Genomic DNA, 20,467 nt, shown 5'->3' on the forward strand with positions numbered 1-20,467 from the left:
ATCTTCTTCTTCACCTGCCATAATTATTAATTTTCCATCTTCTGTAAGATATAGCACATCTTAGAGGGAATTTTATGTATTTTGGTTTTTTGTTTTTAATTTGTTAGTTTTAATTATTTTGTTTTAGTTAATTAGATATTAGCGTTAAGTCCATGTTTTTTTTTTTTATTTTAATTTATAATGATTTATAACGTAGAATAGCGGAAATTTTTTTATATAGTTCAGGGAAAGAAATAGAGAGAAAGATGGGAGAAAGTATATATACGATAATATGAGAAAGGATAATAGATACATTTATTACAATGAAAAATAAGAAACAAAAACATTGATTGTGTTGGGAAAGTGAGACAGATGGGTTTTAAATATTGAGACTACTCTACAGGGTAGGAGGATTTTGTGCATATAAAGTGCAACAATAAGGACAGGGTTTTTAGTGTTTTTTTTTTTTAAGTGATGGAGATATCTCCAATTGCCAATTTAAATTTTTATTTGACCAAAGAAAAGCACCTGCGAATCCTCCTAAGGGACCAAGTGGAATTGGAAGTGGAGCCATTGATAGAGATACATCACGATCTCGTGATTTTTCCTTGTCAGTTTCCGGTGGACTCTTGCGGGATGATTTTTCTTCTTCGACAACTTCTTCTATTGGAGGCTAGTTTTTAAAAAGAGCAAGTAAAATAAAGAATTTTAGTGAAATTTTGAATATCAACTTGATTTTAAAATAAACTTACATCTGGTGGACGAACAGGATTGAGCGGTGCCATAAATTGTACAAGTTTTGTTGATAACTGGTGCCACATTATAGATGCTTCACAATAGGCACATTCAGCAGCCTTAAAGTAAAAAAAAAATATTTATATAGAATTTAAGGAGATCACAAAAAGATCAATGATTACGGCATTTAACGAAAATCGGAGAAATAAGGAGATTAATACTTCAGCTTTGGCCTTGTCACACATTCGGGAAAAAGTATGAAAACATCAGTGGTACTAATATCTTAGATTTTAATGAATGAAACTACACCAACTTGCATGATTTGAACAATATTAATCGAGACATTCTAACAAACAAATCCAGAACCGTAAAAACAAAAGAGTTGAGAAACGAACTTTTTTTCACGATTTTGTTTTAATCTTTATGTTCTTAATATTTGCTCTCATTGTGTTTTTTATGCCGTGGTCATAAGAGAACAAGAGGAAAAAAAAAAAACAGAAAACTAAAAATAATGAAAATAAATTCGTAACTTGTTTGTTTATGTTTTGTGTCAATAAAATTTAATTTAAAAAAAAGTATTTGTAGCCTTTAGACCTTTTATTAAGAGTCGGTAAACAAAATTTTGCATCATAGAAAGGGTACAAGAGCATCTAACTGATGAAAATGCTAACCTTAAGTCCACGAATGCCGTAAAAAATTATCTATGCTCCAACCAGGGTTGTAAAAAATCATTTTTTTGTATGCATTTGTTTTCCATTAAAAAAAAAATATTTATTGCAAATAAAAAAAAAATTGCATTAAAAAATATTTCTTGCAATTGAAAAAAATTTGCAACAAAAAAATTTTTTATTGCAACTGAAAAATATTTTCTAAAAAAATAATATTTATTTAAATAAAAAAAATTTTCATTAATAAAATATTATTGCAACTGAAAAATATTTGCATTAAGAATAAATTTTTTTATTTCAAACATAAATATTTTGCAGAAAAAAAAAATTTATTGAAAATAAAAAAAAATGTCTGCATTGATAAAAAATTCAATGCATACATTGCATTAAATATTTTTTTTAAATATTCGTCGACTTTCTTTCAATTAACATTACATTAGGTTCAATTATTATAGTTGAAAAAGTTAATGCATGGTGAAATAACCAAAATTGTAAGAAATTCGACGAATACCTATTAAAAACAATATTTAATGCACACATTTTGCATTGAATTTTTTTCAATGCATTTTGTTTTGCCATTTATACTTTTGTTTTAATTTCAAATGCTTTTTTTTTTTGCAATTAATATTTTTACAACCCTGGCTCCAACTAACCTTTAACGAACAAATATGACTGCTTAAACCAACACGCGCCGCTGTAACCATGCATTTCAATAGCTTTGAAGTATTTTCACAAACGGTTGTATGGATGCCAGTATGTTGCTCAACATCCTGTAATTCCATTTGTTTTAAAAGTATATCCAACATTAGAATGCAACAAGTTAAATTGTGTTCAGCATCGGTAGAGAATTCTGTGTGACGATTTGTTGGAGCTTCATCGTCCGAAATAGCTGATGTATTCCCTGAATCATCTTCAACCACAGGAGCTAAAAAATAAAATATGAGTTTTTGTATAATATTGAAAACAAAATATAGATCTAAACATACAAATTGAACTCCTTCTTGGTGGAATTGGCAAGTCTTTATCACCTTTAAGCTGTGGTTTCTGTCCTTTGACTTCTTTTTCTTTTAAAATTTCATGTTGCACACCGTATTTCATAATTCGCACACCATCACCAAACATTGCAAATAATTGTACCAGAGGTATCAATATTTCAAGCTTTGTCAAAATTTGTAACCAATGTAAAGCTTGTTGTTGAACTTTTGCAGTAGTTTTCTCAAATCTGATAGCTACAAAATTATACATTGTCTTTGCATCGAATCCAAGTGGTGACATTTCGGGATCTAGAATTTTACTGAGAACGATTTTTAATTCTTGTAATTCTTTTTCAGCAACGTCATTTGTAATTGCTTCCATCCAATGGGGCATTACATAGTCCCAAATTTCAGAGGTTATAACCTCGTATGGAACTAGACATATGAGACGTTGAAGACCTTCTTTTAAATGGCTAGTACGGGATGCTAATGTCTCCCAGTGACCTCCAACTCTGGCATATTCCGGTGGATGGGGTAGCAGACAGGATATGAAAACCTGGAAAAATGTAATAAAGCAAAAAACTTAAACTTTTGGAAAAATGCACTTTTGGAAGATTGAAATTTTTTAATGGAAAAATTAATTGCTTATACTTACACTGTAATGAATTCGGCAAATTTCTTTCAGCCATTCGCAAACATGTTTGACTTTTAAAGTTTCGATAGTACTCTCCACCTGTCCGGCAGCTTAAATAATGTTTTAAATACATTAATCTCAAAAATGAATATAATACCTCATAAACTTACCATCATACGAATAAGCTGTTATATGAAACCAATGAAACAGCATACTTAAAATTCTTCCCAAAATTTCCACTGGAGTCTCAGCTGTTGGTGTACATCGTCCAACTAAAAGCCAAATCCCATAACGTCCCAACATTTGACGTTCTTCCAATGATATATTATCCTGTTGACCATTTCCCATTTTCTTTCCCTCAGTCGACGACGACGTCGAAGAAGATCCATCGCGGCCAGGTTCAAAGTTCAAAGGTTTAGCTTCTCTTAAAAGACTTATAACTGATTCGACCATATGCATTTGCATTTCCGCATCCATTTGCCATGCTGTTGGCAAACTTCGATGAACAACATGATCTCCACCTCGTCGTGTGTTATGACGATTTCCATGACATTGAGCACAATAACGAATTGGATGATTGCCATTGTAACTGGCACACTCGGTGGAAAAGCAAATTGAAAAGGCTGCCTTTTCTGTCGATCGGCAATTTTTATTCTCACAGACCATAGACACTTGTTGCATGGGATGCAAAATGTCACCAAATGTCAAATTAGCATGTTCCCGATGAATTTCGTTGGCACATTCAATACAGAGATATAATGGTGGGGCGCAATCTGGAGCGTAAGTTATACTGATGCCATGATCATAACATACTTTGGCCGCTTCGGCATTGCCAGCATTTGGACATTGTTCTCGCTGACAAACAAATGGTACAAGATCATCTGAAATGATTTATTTTGTTATTATTGCTGAAGGACCAATGAATTTTTGTTTTAAGAATATTGTATTTTAATAAGTATAACGTCATTTTTTGTCCAAACAAATAAACCAAATTAATGGAATTTTCGACTTAAAAATATATTGTCAAGGGGCACGGTAATGCCCAGCCAAGTTTTCAACTTTGGCACTGCACCCTTAATTACAGGAAACAATTCAGGCCATTTTCGACCCCCTTCTTACTTCCATACCAAAGATGACAGAAATTTCAAATTCGCTTCATTTGTTAAGCTGGTAAAAACCAAACTCTTCACAAAATTTCAGCTACTTACGATGAGTAGTTTCTGAGATATAGGGCTTCAAAAATCGCAAAAACCTTAACTGACTCACTGATTCACTGACTTTCTGACAGATCATCAAAATTATGGAGAACTTCCCGCTATCGTAGAAACTTTTAATTTGGCACATTGATGGGCTTTGTGGTGTATACAAAGGAAAAAATTTGAGATTTTCAATTCAGGGGGCGTGTTAACCGCCCATTTTCGCTGAATTTACATCAAATATTTTAGAGCACTTCTGATTATCGTAGAATCTTGAAACTTGGAAGAATGGCAGAACTGGTAGTTCATACAAAGAAAAAAAAATTTTTAATTTGAGAATTTTTCTCTGATTGTTCATCAATTATAGAGATTTTAAGTTCTACAATACTTCGCAAAAAGTAGTGAAATCACAACAAAAAACATTACTGTTAAAAAAAGAGCCAAGTTCTCCTATATTGAAGTTATGCTGGTACAAAAAGTACTGAAATGTAAAAGTATACCAAGTTCTAAAACTTGGCTTTAAATTTGTATAGGTAAATAAAATGTTGATTGTTTACTTGGAATAGCTTTAAAAAATTGGTAATTTAAAGAAAAATTGTCAAGAGAACAGTCAACATTTTATTGATACAAATTTAAAGCCAAGCTTTAGAACTTGGTACACTTATACATTTCAGTACTTTTTGTGCCAGCATAATTTCAACATATTAAAACTTGGCTCTTTTTGACGTGTTAACGTCTTATAAATCGATGAACCATGGCAGCCACCACAAAAAAGTGATGCCATTTTCTCCCGTTCCACTTGAAATTTGTAGCAGTGCGGCAAAAATTAAAAATAAACTATTAGAGATACAAATATCTTTTATAGCTTATTTGAAAGATAATAACCTAAAGCTTAACACAAATGAAAGGTAGAGCTTTGACGAAGTAGTGATTATAGGTAGGGGAAATTTTGTTTGATAGTTTGAAAAACGTCATTCGAAAGATAATAAAAAAATGTTAGGGGTCTAATACGGATTTTTTTTAAGTCTCTGCGTTTCGAAATATGAATTTTTGAAAAACACCTACTTATTTTTGGGGTAATTTTGGGTGAGTTTTTATTTTTTTAAATTTTTCGTAGCGTTCAAAAAATCTCAAACTTATAAAAAATGTAGTCTATAATCGTGCGTATGCATGCGCAAAAAATTTGTTATTTTAAAATGATTTTTTTTACCGAAAAACGGGAAAAACAAGTTTTTTGACCGTTTTTAACAGTTTTTTATTTTTATCTTTTTTTCTTTAACAGACAAATAAATGAAATTTATATTGTAGATAGATAATAGACAGGACTCTGTGCAAAGTTTTAATTTTGTAGTCACAATTTTGAGATAACGGTAAAATAAAGTTCTATTTTTCAACAGGTTATATCTTTTGATCTAGGGCAAATACAAATTTAATTTAACTTTATTCAGCATCCTGATGATATTAACTTTTATTCGATATATCACACAAATTTATACCTTCACTACAAGCAACAAAATGTTAAATTAAAAAAACTTGCGAAATACCTCAAAACACCTGTGGAGATCTGTTGATCATGAACAGTCACCAGTGTGGGAAGTACCGTAATCTCAGTTTGGAATTTCGACATGGTTGGCCTTAAGAAATTCTAACTTTTTTTCTAGGCATCGAAGAAATAAGATTGAAACGTCATATGAAAGGTGAAATAATGAGCTTTTACATGATATAAAATTTTTTAATAGCTGTCATTGAAAAAAATTGATTCAATAGCGTGAGAAGATAAAATTATATGTTTTTTTTTTGCGTTTTTTGGTGAAAATTGATCGAGTTCAAAAAATTCTAGCTCTTTTTGTAGATGTCTAATAGACATGATCGATATATATATATTTTGAGCTGAAGCAATAAGCTTTTACGTGGTATAAAATATATTATACATATGTACCTATATATGTTTTGTTATATCAAAAAAATGGATTTTTGTGTGATGGAAGTGATTTTTTCACTGTTTTCATAAGAAATGATTGTTTTTAATAAATTATTTTAATACTTTGTGCGCATTGTAAAAATTTAAACATGGTTTTATTCTTTAGAAGATGTATTTGGCTTTTTAATGGTTTAATTTTTTTTTGTAAGCTTTTAAAATAAAAAAATTAATATAATGAGAATAGAAAAAAGGTAGCTTTTTCTTGTAAATTATGATTGTTTGAAATAAATAAACACTTCAATTGACTCATTTTAAACAAAAGCACACAACCTGTTTTCTTACGAAGTTATCACGTAAAATCATAGTCCGTAAACCGGCTTTACAGACAACCTGTTTTTTAACAGTAATGTTTTTGTCTATTATTTGTTTTTCATAATTTAACTAAATTAAGATTTACTTACTTGTCATTTTGGATAGTAGTACTTTTTTATCAAACAAAATCGGATCAAAAGCTGGCCAGTAATAAAACAAAAGCTTAGCAGCCGATGATCTGGAAACAGATGTTCCATAAGCAATCACACAGAGAATATCCTTGACCACGTTATGTTTCAAAGTCATCAAACATTCGAGAAGCTGACAATGATGTGCTAAAAAGAAGATAAATATACAAAAATTAAACTACAAATAAAATGTACTAAATGACGGTGTGAAATGTGAATGAAACATTAAACATTTCTCCTGAAGTTATTATTTAATAATCTAGAAGAAGGTGACAACTAAAAGAAGTCAAACCAACAATTTTACCTGGATTCTGAGAATACTGCAGAATCATCATTATCACTGACGACACTGATTGACATGCTTGGCATTCCTGTTCTTCTGGACTCTTACGAGCTGCAAAAAAAAATAAGATCCCATCACATTAAATTCTTCAAATACATTTGTTCATTTGTTCAACTTACTTATAGTAAATGGAAGAATGTAATAACATAGAGCATTAACGATGTCCTGATGTAGAGCCGGTGGTAACACTGAAATTGTTGAACTCGCCAGGTAGGGGAGATTATCAATCAGATCCTTATCCAAAAAGGGTAAAATACAGCAAAGACATTGCAGAAGGGCTTTTCCAAAGACTTTAAGATCATAAATAAATTATTATTATTGTGCTGTTTGTTATCAAGAAAATGGATAAGTGGATCAGAAGTTATATTGAATTATATGTTCTTTTCGAAAAATAAAAATGGTAAAGCATAAGAAAAGTTATACAAAAAATATAAATTTAAGGAATCTTATTCGATAACATTACTGGATATGAATACGAAATTAAAATATAAGATTTACTTATTTGTCCATATTGAATGCATGGAGCGACATCTAGTAGCATTGTAAGGGCATTGTACAGATTACCATACTCGAGATTCGGATAAGCTGACATTCGTGTGGGGTCTTCTAGTGGGTCATTTATAAGTTGATGAGGTGATGTGCGGACATCTTTTAAAACAGCTTTGGAATACAAAAACAATATTAATAAATATCATCATGGAATTTATCTTTTTTGAATCTTAATCAAATATGTATAAGAAAAAATAAAAGATATTAATTTTTTAAAAGTAATTGGTCTTAAATATATTGCAAATATATTAACAATGTAATGGTTGGGTAGATTTAAAATAATTGTTAGAAATAATTTCAATGATCACTAGGATCTAGAATAAAAAGAGACTACAAGCATACCATTTGAAGAAATAGTAGGTATCCATTTTCTGTTTTTAACTCTATGTATGTTGGAATTTTTGAAATTGGATTAAGCCCATGCCTGAAAAAATAGTTCTCAAACTCTGATTTTTTTAAAAAAATATTTACCTGACTTTTTTTAACGAAATATGAATTTGTTTTTCAAAACTTTTTGGCCTTAAGTATTATTTGAATTCAGAAAAAAAAGATAATGTAAATTACAGTTTGAAAAAATAAATTCAAAAATTAATTCAATTCAATTGAATTTTTTTGATACATACTGAATTTTTTTATTGAAATATCAACAATATTGAAATATTGAACTTTGAAAAAATAAAAATTAGTTGTTTTTTTTTTCAAACACTTTTCAAAATGAAATACTTTTTAATTTTTTTTTTGTAAGCTGTAGGTAGTACATAATCGTCATTTTCTTTTCTGAATTCAACTAACAATAAATATGGCAACAAAAAACTTGAAAATAAAATAAAATACTAAAATTAAAAATTTTGAAAAAAGACATATGTATTAGGGGTATTCACGTAAACGCGGAAAACCCATAGAAACCGTAGAATTTTCTATCGGTAGAAATGAGCTGTCAAAATTTGTATGGGAAAAATATTCCGCAAATCATAGAATTTTATCTCACAAATTTGAAGCAGAAACCGTAGAAAAAAAAATCTGATAAACTTTGGGTGTGTTCAATCATCTATCGGATAGGCTATCTGGGATCCCCGTATCCGGAATATCTGTTTGAACGCGATTTATGTCTTATTATTCAGATAACCACAAATAAAATATGTTAATATTGAAAAGAGAATATTATTTTATTTGAGCAAATTACATTTTTTTTTATTGTTGCATATTATATTATTTGCAAAATTAGCTTGACTTAATTTTTTTAAGTAAACAAATTTTATAAGTTCAATTTGACGTTTAACAAACAGCTGTTTGTTTCCCTTGTTTACGCAATTATTTTCTGCTGGGGTGTTCGTTTAAACCTTTTGCGAAATTTTCTATTTTTCTACAAAGTAGAAACTTATCTCGTTACGTGAATACCCTTATTAACATGTCTTTTCTGAGTTTGAGTACCAGTTTTTCAAAAATATGAACTTCATTAAATTTACTTGGTTTAAATTTTACTGATAGTAATAAACGTCTGGCTCTTGAAAATTATGTATTTTAATATTGTTGGTGTTGCCATTGTGTTCAAAAAATGTTTTTTTGTATTTGAAGTCAACTTGTCGGAAAATTGCATCTACCACTTAAATGATGAATAATCATTTTTATCAAAACAAAAAATAAAACAAAACCGACTTCCATGGAATGATGAATAATCATTTTTATCAAAACAAAAAATAAAACAAAACCGACTTCCGTGGATCAAAACTGTGTTTTATGGATTTTCCAATAGTTTCTATGGCCATAACTGAACGAAATTAAAATGGGACCACATTGCAGGCAGCAGCTTTCCAATACTAAAAGAATTATCAAAATTGGTTCACTCAGTCCAAAGTTATGAGGTAACAAACATAAAAAAAAAATAAAAAATACAGACGAATTGAATACCTCCTACCTGGAGCAAGTCCACTCCACTAAATTTAAATATTTTATGTATCCAAGAATTTTTTACACACTTCGTCCTCAAACTATTTACATTTGTATTTCAACAATAAAAACAATTTAATTATACATATATGTAAATATAGAACTTTAAAATAAGTTCCAAGAACCAAGTTCATAGACTGGAGTTATAGCTATTTCACGGGAACTAACTAGATCATCAGACTCGTTTTAGTGGTGCACTGCAAGCATGAAAAAGCCATACAAAAACTCTCTTCTATAATACCTACCCATAACCATATATTGTGGTCTGAACTCAAATACATAAAAATAAATCTGTCCAATAAAGTTTGAAAGATAATTCAATATTTAAATACGAAAAAAATTAAGAAAATTGATTCTACCATACTCTAAACCAGTGTTTTTCAAACTTTTTGAGTTCGCGACCCCCTTGAGATGAAAAATATTTTGGCTACCCCCTCACACTATAATGTGTCAGTATTTTTAAATAGCTGTATTAACTGTACCCGTTCAAAATTTTTTTCCGTGTTGCACATTTTATTTTGGTTAGCTCTTCCTGCTCACACTACTAACCAGTGTTTGTACCACATACCTTTGTAGCGATGGTGCTAAAGCTTTGACCGGCAACAAAATTGAAACTCATCATGCAAAATTTAAATCCACAATGCCAAACTCATAATGAACACTCTGCTCTCTCCTTGCATAAAATATACTGCCTCCAGAATTAAATGATGTGATCAGAGAAGTGAACTTAATAAAAGGCAAGGCCTTGCATCCTACAAAGTCGACTGTATGCTATGAAATGGGTTCAATCCAAAATAATCTTTTTTACCACACAGAGGTTAGGGTGAAAAAGTATTGACACAAGTTTTGGAATTAAGATCTTAATTATTGTTTTTTTTTTTATAAGATTGAAAATCCGAAAGTTCGAACCATTTTTCTGACCCTCCGTGGCTTTTAAAATTATCATTTCTTGCTGATCTGTTTGACAACTTAAACATCCTGAATAAGCGAAGCTCCGAGGAAGAAGAGGAAAACATTATAACAACTGCAAAAGACAAAATCAGAGGATGTCTTGGAAAACTGCGGTTATGGTCCGTGTCAAGCAAACAAATTTGATTCTTCTCCCTGCGTTCAAAAGATTCATTAAGAAAATTCATGGGAAGAATCAATATTGGTTAGCTCCCATATTTCTCTCATGGTACAGAGTTTATTGAATTTGGAGATGAAACTATTGAGTTACTTTCAGAAATGGATTCTGAAAGTGAAAATGGAACTGAGATGGAATTTCAAATCCTTTTACTTAGACTTAACTGCAGGTCCCGACTAACAATTTCGATTCTGTAAAGCTTTATACATGCTTCTTTTGCTTCTATAAAGCTTTATGGAATCAAAAGTGTTAGTTGGGGTGGCATGCTAAAAACGGATTTAATTTAAAAACAATTGAAAATTTCTGGATTAAGAGAAGAGAAGAGTATTCTGAGCTGGCGAACGAAGCTTTGCGGTTGTTAGTACATTTCTCCACTTCATAACTATAGGTGTATCTATATATGACATTCTCTTCAAATTTGGACATCAAAACTATGAAGAGAATCAAACTTAACTAAGAAAACGATTTAATCGTTAAAATATCAAAGATCAATCCAAAATTTCAACATTTATTAAAAAACATACAAACACATTTGTCTCACTAAGAAATCTTCTGTTTTTTGTTTTTTTTTTACCGACTTTCAAAAAGGAGGAGGTATTCAATTCGACTGTATTTTTTTTTTGTGTTTGTTACCTCATATCTTTGCACTGAGTGAACCAATTTTGATAATTCTTTTTGTAATGGAAATCTGGTGGCTGCCATGTCGTTCCGTTCTGGCCATAGGAACTATTAGAAAAACCATAAAACCCAGTTTTAACCATGGAAGTCGGTTTTGTTTTTTGATAAAAATGATTATTTTTTTTAGCATTATTTTTTGTATCAATATTTGGCATGCTTTGAAAAACACTGCTCTAAACTATGGAAAATTGTGTCTCACTCTCAATAGGTTTTTCTCCATGGGCAATCTAAATATCATCAAATTTACCTTTTTTATTTTTTTATCAAATTAAAAAATTTTTTTTTTTTAGATTTCATAAAAATATTGAAAAACAAATAGCATGGAATGAATTTCTTTGTTTCATAAAAACTTATTTCATCTCACATGAAATTTCTACCCTTATTTCAATTTTTCTCAGATCTTTTACTGGGAAGGGGATATAAAACTCATACTTCTTAAAATAGCATTATCCATCTGCATATCAGAAATCAGTATGTATGTGCTGAATTGTTTTCCTAAACCCGTGTTTACAAAGTATGTTCTTATTAAATCATTTCGTAAATAGATAACTATATGTACATATTTTCACTGTAGCACAATCAAAAACTATGGATTCAAATAATATTGTCAGCTAATATTTCTTCCTCAATGCCTTAAAAAGTTTATAAGCTCAACAAATCTGTTTACATTATTAAATATGTAAAGAGTAATACGGATCCATACAAGAAAGTATAATAGAGACACGAAAAATATGATATTAGTGAATAGCACCCACTCTAAGGTACTCAAGGCCAACAAAAACCTGCCAGATTCCTAGAGATTACATAACCAGAAAATATTTTTTTGACGAAAACCTTAAAAAATCACTTATATTTCAACACTGATATTTTTTTTTATATAAAATACCTCAATTTAGTATTTAGTATAAACTGATTGTGAGATAGAAGAACTAATTACATACTTAGTAAAGTTTGTGAAAAATACTTGATAGTATTTGCAATATCCACTCCCGATGGTGCTGGCAATACATTGTGTAGCAATCGAACATGATACTCATGAAGACATCTGAGCTTAGCCTGAACTGTAAAGTTTTATAAAGAAAATTTTTAATAAATATATTTTTTTTTAGATGAAAGAAAATGTTATGTAATGTAAAGGTACTTACAGGCCGCAGCTCTCGTGCCCATGTTGATGAGCTGTACTTTGAAACTGCCCGTCATTGATGCGAGTACACTTGTATCCTCTATTCTATTTCATACATCTAGTATATGGATTTACTATTTGACGTGGGCGTCATCAACATCAATTGATGAATTTTTTCAAAACACTTTTTTTTTTTTCTTTATTCACGAGTACATAAATGTGAAAATATTAGCTTTTATTTGGCGCACTATTCATAATTTTATGTTTTTCGTAAAATATTTTTAGTGAATAACAAATTAAATGACAAATTTTTGATTGTTTACTAGAATTTAAGTATTTTTGTAGACATTTTTGAGAGTTTTATCAAGAAAGTATTGCATCCTTTGTAAAAATTGTCTCAGAAACTGAAGAAAATTCAGATGTGTATCAGAACTAAACTTGTTAATTTTATATTGGTGACCAAAACAAGATGCGCATGACATAAAATTAAGAACAATCTTTTGCTGAGTACAAAAAGTTGATATATTATGTATGTATTAGTAAATTGAAAAAAAAAAAAAAAAATAAAAGTAGTGATCTTCTGAATTATAATATCAGCTATGAATTTAGGCTTCTGATAAAGAGGCAGATATGTACCCAACAAAGTTTACTAACAACCTTGGCTTTTGCTGCTAATATCGTTTTCCCAAAATAATCTTGAATTTCGACAAAAAGATTACGAAATCTAGTGAAATGGTTCACACCGCACGTAAAATAGTTTTGTTTGACGTTTAAGTACCAAATGCAAACAGTTGAAAATACCCCTACTGATAACAAAATTTACATTTTTTTAATCTTTTTTTTTTTAACTTATGAAAATCTCATGCTTCTGGATTTTGAGGAGATTTCGCCATGGTCAAGATATTATGAAAACCTAATAATATGGGAAGTCTTGTTAATTTCAATGACGTTTTGAGGTTGTCCTCAAAATTAGAAATTTTGATTCGGAATCAAACCATGATCGCAAATTATATTTTTTATAAAGTTGAGAAACAACTTGAACATATATTCATTTTGTGAGAGATATTCTTATAGACTATGCGTATGACATCGTGACTGATAACAAATTTTAAAAATCGATTAAATCTCCTTGAATTCATTTATAAGGAGAAAATGTCATGCGCTTTGAAGGAGCAGTTTTGATTGTATTTTAAACATAAACACACTTGTTGCCTTAAGGAAAATGTAAGTGGATACAGTTTGCCGGTATCAACAAAAAACATATGATTGCAAAGGGGTAGCTGATAAGAATGTTTTATTTTATTTCTTTTGTTATCATGCTTCATATAAAGGGGAAATGTTTTGTGGGGAATGTTCATTAGTACCCCTGAATTCATTAAATATAAAAAGAGAAAATTAAAACTTTGAAGAAGATTTCGAAAAGTGGTAGGTTTCTCTAACGATATTTTTTGAATGGAAGATTCAAAAACAGAAATAACAATATTTTTTAAAGTTATGATTCATTAGGTTTTGCAGGTCAATGGCGAAAAATATTTTATTTAAAACGTTTTTTTAGAGTCGCAAATAGAAAATCACATGTTTATTGAAAATATTAAAATATTAAAGGTTTGAAAGAATTTTTTAATTCCTGAAAAGTTACAATTATTATTAACATAAATGCAATTCAATTTTAAACAAAAGAGCTGAACAGCGAACTTGATTTTTGAATTTAAAAAAATTTGTTTTTTTTTTAGTTTTAAATTAAAATATAAAGGAAAATGGGCACTTTATTTTGAGTTGTATGCCATCGGTGTACCAGATAATGAATTGTTACTTAAAAGGTAAGTGAATAAGTTTTATATGTGAGCATAGGTTTGTACCTCGTGCAAAGAGAGTTTTATCGCGGGTTTAATTGAAGATGCACAAAACTGCATTTCTTAAAGTATTTTAAGAGCAGTTATTCTTTAATAAGAAAAACATAAATACAAATCTTGTAGAGGACATAACCCAACAAACATTATCCCTTCTATAAAGCTTTACAGGAACAACATTTACACCTGTAAAGCTTTATAAGAGCAAATTTGTTAGTCGGGAACTACGATACGTACTCAAAAATATAATTTGTTCCTAAAAAATATTATAATTTATTTTAAGGTCATCGTATCCAGATATCTTTTATCTCATTCCATTCAGTATTAAAAAACACATTGAAATATGTAATTTAATTTAATGAGCGGATGACATTAAATTATATTCCCCAGCTTGATCAACTATCACGTCTAGGGGCGTAAACACCATTGGGGCAAGACACCCCCGACACGCCAGGGCCCCGACTGGAGACAATGCAGAAAAGGCAACTTGTTATAAAAGTAACGAAGCAAAAATATTTGACATGAATCACTTTGAACACAATAGAGACAAAAATCTTCAGTGTAATGCATAATAAATTGGTAGCCAAACACATAATATTTCATCTAAAAAAAAAAACATTACCTCAGGAGCCCCAAAATAATAAAACGGTTTTTTGATAGAAAAATTATATAATTTATTATATAATAACAATACAAAAGATAATTATCTTTAAGCCCAAAAAAATGTTACTTGAACAATCTTAGCGATAATCAAGGGCCCAAAAAAAAAAAAAAAATGTAGGGCGTATACGTAATTTTTTATTTGTTCTTATTTTCTATATCAAAGAAGTCCCCAAATTTAGTCTTGCCCCGGGGCACTATGGGACCAAACGATGTTAATCATCTCAAAATTCCATAACTTTTTTGTTTCTCAATAAAAATCAGAACTAAAAAAATTATGTATGTATTCATTATAATATTTTCAAAAACAGAAATTATGAAAAATAGCTCAAATTCATCAATTAATGGCTTAATTCATGTACAAAATTATATTTTAAGTCGTTGTAATTTGTGTTAAATATAAGTGAAGTTATCCTGGATATAAGAAAGCAAAAATTGAAAGATTATAAATTCAAAAAAAATCATACGAATGAAAGATAATATAAAATTCATTGTAGGTAGGTAGAATTTATTTTATAAGTAAGAAAATAAAGAAAAAAATGTGAAAGGGATAGGTTTATAAAAACGTAGAGACTAAATTAGCCACTTTCTTAATAAATTCAAAATTATTGTGTATTTTATAAAACTCAAACAACAAAAAAAAGGTTGAAGAGGAAAAAAGTATTATAACGAAATAGAATATGAAAATTATTAATATTTTATAGAGAAGACTTTTTAAATAAAACAAAAGCTTGAGATAAGAATTAAAATAGCGTAAAAAAATAAAAGTTTGAAAAAATGGGATGAAATAAAATAAAATCAAATCTGCAGATTTTGATTTGCGGCAAAAAATGGGACTTGAAATCCGTTCAGAATGTCAAGCTTGTTGGGAATTCCTTTTATAGGGGATCCCAAAAGTAATAGTATAAAATACATATCTCAAATTCTTACCATTTTCGATTAAATGCACTTCTTGTGAAATTTCGAAAAATTCCTACTTTGAAACTGTATTTTACTTCCCCTGTTCATAATTGATTTTTGTTTTTACAAACGTTCACTAAAACATTGGTAAATAAGAATCAATTATTTAATCAAACATTATTTATTTTGTTGGCCTTATCGCTACAATTTAGTTAGCAGTTTTAATGAAACTCAATTTCCTACTTTTATTTTAGAGCAACACCCTAAAAAATAAATTGTACATTTTGAAACTGGTTTATCATTTTTATAACTTGTCTAGTTATCACAGTTTTCAAAAAAAGTATAAAAGATTTGGAAATTGAAGTTAGGATGAAAGATACTATAATTTGAATTCAACAAAACAAGGTTTTTCACAGTAAAAACAAAAACAGCTTTTGTTTAAACTAATTTGTAGCGAAATAATTTTTTTTTCATTTGTCAATTGTCCCTAATTATCAATTACTGTTTAAGGGACAGATTTGTAAAAAAACAAAAATAAATTATGAACAGGGGAAGCAAAATACTGTTTTAAAGTAGGAATTTTTCGAAATTTCACAAGAAGTGTATTTATTCGAAAACCGTAAATATTTGGGATAAACAAGTTACCAAATTATAAGAGCCCTTTAAATAGCCTATCAGAATTATTCATTTGAATCATTAATTTTGAGACACCCTGTAGATGACAGTAAAAAAAATATTTGCAAACATTTTTGAAAAATTTGTATTTTATACATTTTTGACCGTAAATCAAAATGGCGCAAATATGCGCAAAATTTTATTTTTATTCCTTAATTTTGAGTAGTATGAGATTCTAAATTCTTTCATAACTCGACATCGGCAGTCGTCGGCAAAGGAGAAATCTACAATTGAAAATTAAAGTTTGCCAAATTACTTCCCATTAATTGTTATTTTTTTAAGACAATCAATTTGAAGTTCATTCAAAAACAAATGACGGATTTATAAAGTAGAGATTCTAACCTTTTTATTGATATACAACACTTAAAAGGTTTCTTCACAAACTTCTGAGAAAACTAAGTTTAAACTGTTATATAAAATAGGACGAAAAACAATAAAAATTGAAATGTAAGGTTCGAGACTCTTCTGTACGGCAAAATACTGTATTTTCAATACAGTATTTTTTAAGAAATTTCCTTTGATAAAAAACACATAATACTATAGCTTTAAATATAATTATTGACAATAAAGTTGTAATTTTATACAAACTTATTATTAAAGTAAAAAAGTAATGGCGTTTTCGATTGGCAGTCCGGAAGCGTCCGGAATCATTCTGAAAGCGTTTTATTCGTACAAAACTGACAGTTTTGTGTGAATAAAATTTTTTCAGAATGATTCCGGACGCTTCCGGACTGCCAATCGAAAACGCCATAAATCAATTCTAGAAACACAAATCAAACTTTTCTTAAACATACAAAATACATTTTACAAAAAAAATGTCAAAATCAATATAAATTTATTTTTTTTTGCAATCCATTTTTGGTATGCATCGTGGTTTAGTTCAGATTGTTTTTTAAATAAGTGTGGAGTTTTGTTTTCTCTCTCCTTTTTCCGTAGCTTCTAATAATTTACCTAGATTAATCCAGCATTAGAAGCTTGCCTCTTTATTAAGACCTCTTTAAAATAAATCTGTATTTCAAAGTTCTGTAAAAATAATGTGAAAAATATCGTTTTGATAATGTAAAAAAGTGCGCTCGCACTTTCATACATTAACAAAACCATATTTTTTACAGCATTTTTACAGAATTTTGATATATGTACCTACAGAATTTTGATGTACAGAATTTTTGAAATACAGTATTTTGACCATTCAGAATTTTGCTATACAGAATTTCGACTTTCAGAATTTGGTTCGTACAGCAATTTGCACATACAGAATTTTGACATACAGTATTTTGGCATACAGTATTTTGATTACAGAATTTTACAACATACAGCATTTCGACCCTAACCCGTTTTCTTACATTTTAAATCAATTTAGAAAAGCTATCAAAATAAAACACCACATTTTTGCAGCAGTAAATTACTCACATCATATCGTTTAAATTTAAGATAAAAACCAAGGAAAAATTAAAAGTTTTCAAAAAAAAAAAATTAAATTTGGAAACAAAAATTCATACCATTTTTCGATACTCTTCCTTATTTTGGAAAATTTTGATTTTTAAATAGTTCCAATGGTTTTGATATTTCACTATTTGAAATAAAATATTCAATATTAAAATCCTAAAACTATTGAGCTTTCACATGCTTTTTGTTTTGTCATGATACGATCATTTTTTACTGAGATACATCTAAATCACATTTTTTAGGCTAGTGTATTTTTATAAAAATCGATGAATAGTAACGGAAAAATCACTTACATATATAATCGAATAACTAAACATACGTGAAAAATTGTTTACAAAAATAGTAATAAAAAGTTTCCCTTTGAACTCCCTTTGGGGTATAGACGCTTTAATTTAAGGTAAGTTCCCAATTTACGCACAGCAGGTGCGAAAAATTAATGCGGTTTGAAAACATCCGTTTTGTGGATAAACATGCATTAAATTAATTCATTCACTTGGAAATATAAGAATTAAAAATTATGATTGAGTATTATTTACTTGACGATTACACAAACCAGACAATTTTTAGGACAATAAAAAATCCATAAATGACACCATCTTGCCACATAGTTCTTAATATTCAGCCCAACACAGCCCTACCAATTGCAATTGCAGTGATTTCATACCAAACAGTTATTTTACACCATTTGCATATAAATAAGATCCCATTCCAAGCCATCAGCTCACTTTCACAATAAAAATAATTCACTTCTAGGACTTCGTCCAGAATTTAGCCAGCGCATTTCCATTAAACGAAGCACAGTTTGGCTGCCATGGCACACATGTGTATTTTAAGCTAAAGCCTTTTTAAACATCAGTTACTCGGTTAAAGGGGACACGGATTCATTTATAACAAACAGGACACTCTATACGAGGACACCTTCAATCTTTGACCTATTGATGTTTGCATTGGGTTTCCCACTCACTAATGGGGGTAATATTGTGTAGGTATATGAATGTGTTGGGTTGTATAAAGGGTGGTTATACATATAAAGTCTTGAAATTGAAAGTTTGTTATTTTTAAATTTGGATTTTTATTACAAAAAGGATATTTTTACAAATTGGCTGACTGATTATTTGCAAATTTGTCAATATCATCCGAAGGAGGGTTAACATTGCCTTCAATTTGTGGGTTGTCGTTGGTTGAAGACTTTTTTAAAGATTTCTTAAAAGCTGTATTCCAATAGTTTGACATACGTTCTTGTAATTTTACACGAGATTCTGTTGGTTTTGTTTTCATAGCTTCTTTAGACGAGCTTGGTTCAGCATTTGATTTTTCTTTATCGTTTTCTAGAATTGTATTGAAAAAATTGAATGTGAATTTCATATTTTAAACTGCTCAAATTTACCATCTTTTTTGTGAAAGCTTCCAAATCTCAACTGAAGGGAACGAATATTTTTCATCTCAGATTCACAAACCGTATCATCCGATTCTGAACTTTTAGATGTGGTCATGCTGCTCTTTGTCATTCGAAAGAATCTCTTCAGGGAATTAGATTTAATTTTTTCATCTTTAACAGCAGTTATATCAATTCCATCGCCTTGTTCCAATCCTAAAGGAATATCAGTGAGATTTGTTAGGTTTTTGTTTATTGAAGCCATTTCAGTCTATTTTTAAAAGTTTTAAAGAAAATAATTGTGAAACAAGGAGAAATTAAGAAACTATTTGAAGTTATTTTCGGAGAAATAGGAAAAACCAAGTATTTTTACTGAAAGCAAAGAAAATTTTGATTTTGAATAAAATATAAAATAATTCAAACCGACTTTCAAAGCCAATCAGCCCCTCCAAGGTTCTTATAGCTACTAGGTTGATTTGGTAGATTTTATTATTGACTCACATACTGATTTGACAACACAGCTTATTAAAAAAAAGCCACACAAGCCTCAAGAACTTACAATTGGAACTAATTTTTGTATACGTTTTTTTTTAAATTTTAAACAGTTAAAACTCAAACAGCCGCCATGGCTGTATGCCTAAAATTTCTTTGAACAAAATTTTGTTAGCTAAAGAAAAAACATCCTACAACAAGATATGAGCTAAACAAGGAAATTAATTTTGGTGATCAATTAGGAAAAGTTTTACAAATGAAATGCTAGTCCTTTTCGACTTATAAGGGTACCAGATAGCCTTTTATATATTGGCCTTTAACGCAAGAATTTATATGGTAAAAAAAAACGAAATTTTAATCAAAACAAACTTTACGATGATTAGGAAATTCAAGAAAGTGACGTCCGTAGGTCTGTTTTTCTTAAAACACTCTAAAAACGAAAAAAAAATCGTTTTTCGATTTATGATTAAGTATTCTGTCCAAAGCGAAGTTTTGGTCCTAAGAAAAAGTTTCATTTTTTACTCTAGGAAATCACCTTAGAAGAATGCGAAATTAAGTGTTTCGTTTTATCTTAAATAGAATGCAAGAATAAAATTCTGAAGCTATTGATCTGTGAAATTTATTTTTTTAATTTCCTTTGTTCCTGAGAAATAGACGGAGAGATGGTTGCAAGTTTTCGGACTGACTCGGGAAATG

At 29.4% G+C, this 20,467-nt stretch overlaps 2 protein-coding genes across 6 annotated transcripts in view; both read right to left on the reverse strand.

Annotated features, from left to right (window-relative positions):
• LOC129916650 (protein unc-79 homolog) overlaps nucleotides 1-12,706 on the reverse strand; it is a 37,865-nt gene extending 25,159 nt beyond the window's left edge. For 2 of the 5 annotated variants that reach the window (XM_055996738.1, XM_055996737.1), the window contains exons 1-12: nucleotides 12,396-12,705; nucleotides 12,192-12,311; nucleotides 7,449-7,610; nucleotides 7,070-7,240; nucleotides 6,912-7,001; nucleotides 6,569-6,754; nucleotides 3,161-3,871; nucleotides 3,012-3,100; nucleotides 2,369-2,912; nucleotides 2,036-2,307; nucleotides 732-833; nucleotides 508-652 (exon numbers count right to left, since the gene is read on the reverse strand). In XM_055996738.1, the coding sequence (XP_055852713.1) occupies nucleotides 508-652; nucleotides 732-833; nucleotides 2,036-2,307; nucleotides 2,369-2,912; nucleotides 3,012-3,100; nucleotides 3,161-3,871; nucleotides 6,569-6,754; nucleotides 6,912-7,001; nucleotides 7,070-7,240; nucleotides 7,449-7,610; nucleotides 12,192-12,311; nucleotides 12,396-12,450 (2,647 nt within the window). In that variant the 5' untranslated portion in view covers nucleotides 12,451-12,705. Of the gene's footprint in view, nucleotides 1-14; nucleotides 42-507; nucleotides 653-731; nucleotides 834-2,035; nucleotides 2,308-2,368; nucleotides 2,913-3,011; nucleotides 3,101-3,160; nucleotides 3,872-6,568; nucleotides 6,755-6,911; nucleotides 7,002-7,069; nucleotides 7,241-7,448; nucleotides 7,611-7,841; nucleotides 7,924-7,975; nucleotides 7,994-12,191; nucleotides 12,312-12,395 lie in introns of those variants that run through there. The other 3 variants (XM_055996741.1, XM_055996740.1, XM_055996739.1) reach the window with 3 other exon arrangements.
• Nucleotides 12,707-18,945: 6,239 nt separating this feature from the next.
• Nucleotides 18,946-19,669, reverse strand: LOC129916671 (uncharacterized). The gene is made up of 2 exons (XM_055996769.1): nucleotides 19,292-19,669; nucleotides 18,946-19,232 (listed from the first exon to the last, which is right to left on the reverse strand). Exons 1-2 carry the CDS (start codon nucleotides 19,542-19,544, stop codon nucleotides 18,997-18,999), a joined length of 489 nt encoding a protein of 162 aa, XP_055852744.1. The 5' UTR covers nucleotides 19,545-19,669; the 3' UTR covers nucleotides 18,946-18,996.
• Nucleotides 19,670-20,467: the final 798 nt, after the last annotated feature.

This window comes from Episyrphus balteatus, chromosome 3, assembly GCF_945859705.1.
Source record: "Episyrphus balteatus chromosome 3, idEpiBalt1.1, whole genome shotgun sequence".
NCBI classification, from domain to species: Eukaryota; Metazoa; Arthropoda; class Insecta; order Diptera; family Syrphidae; genus Episyrphus; species Episyrphus balteatus.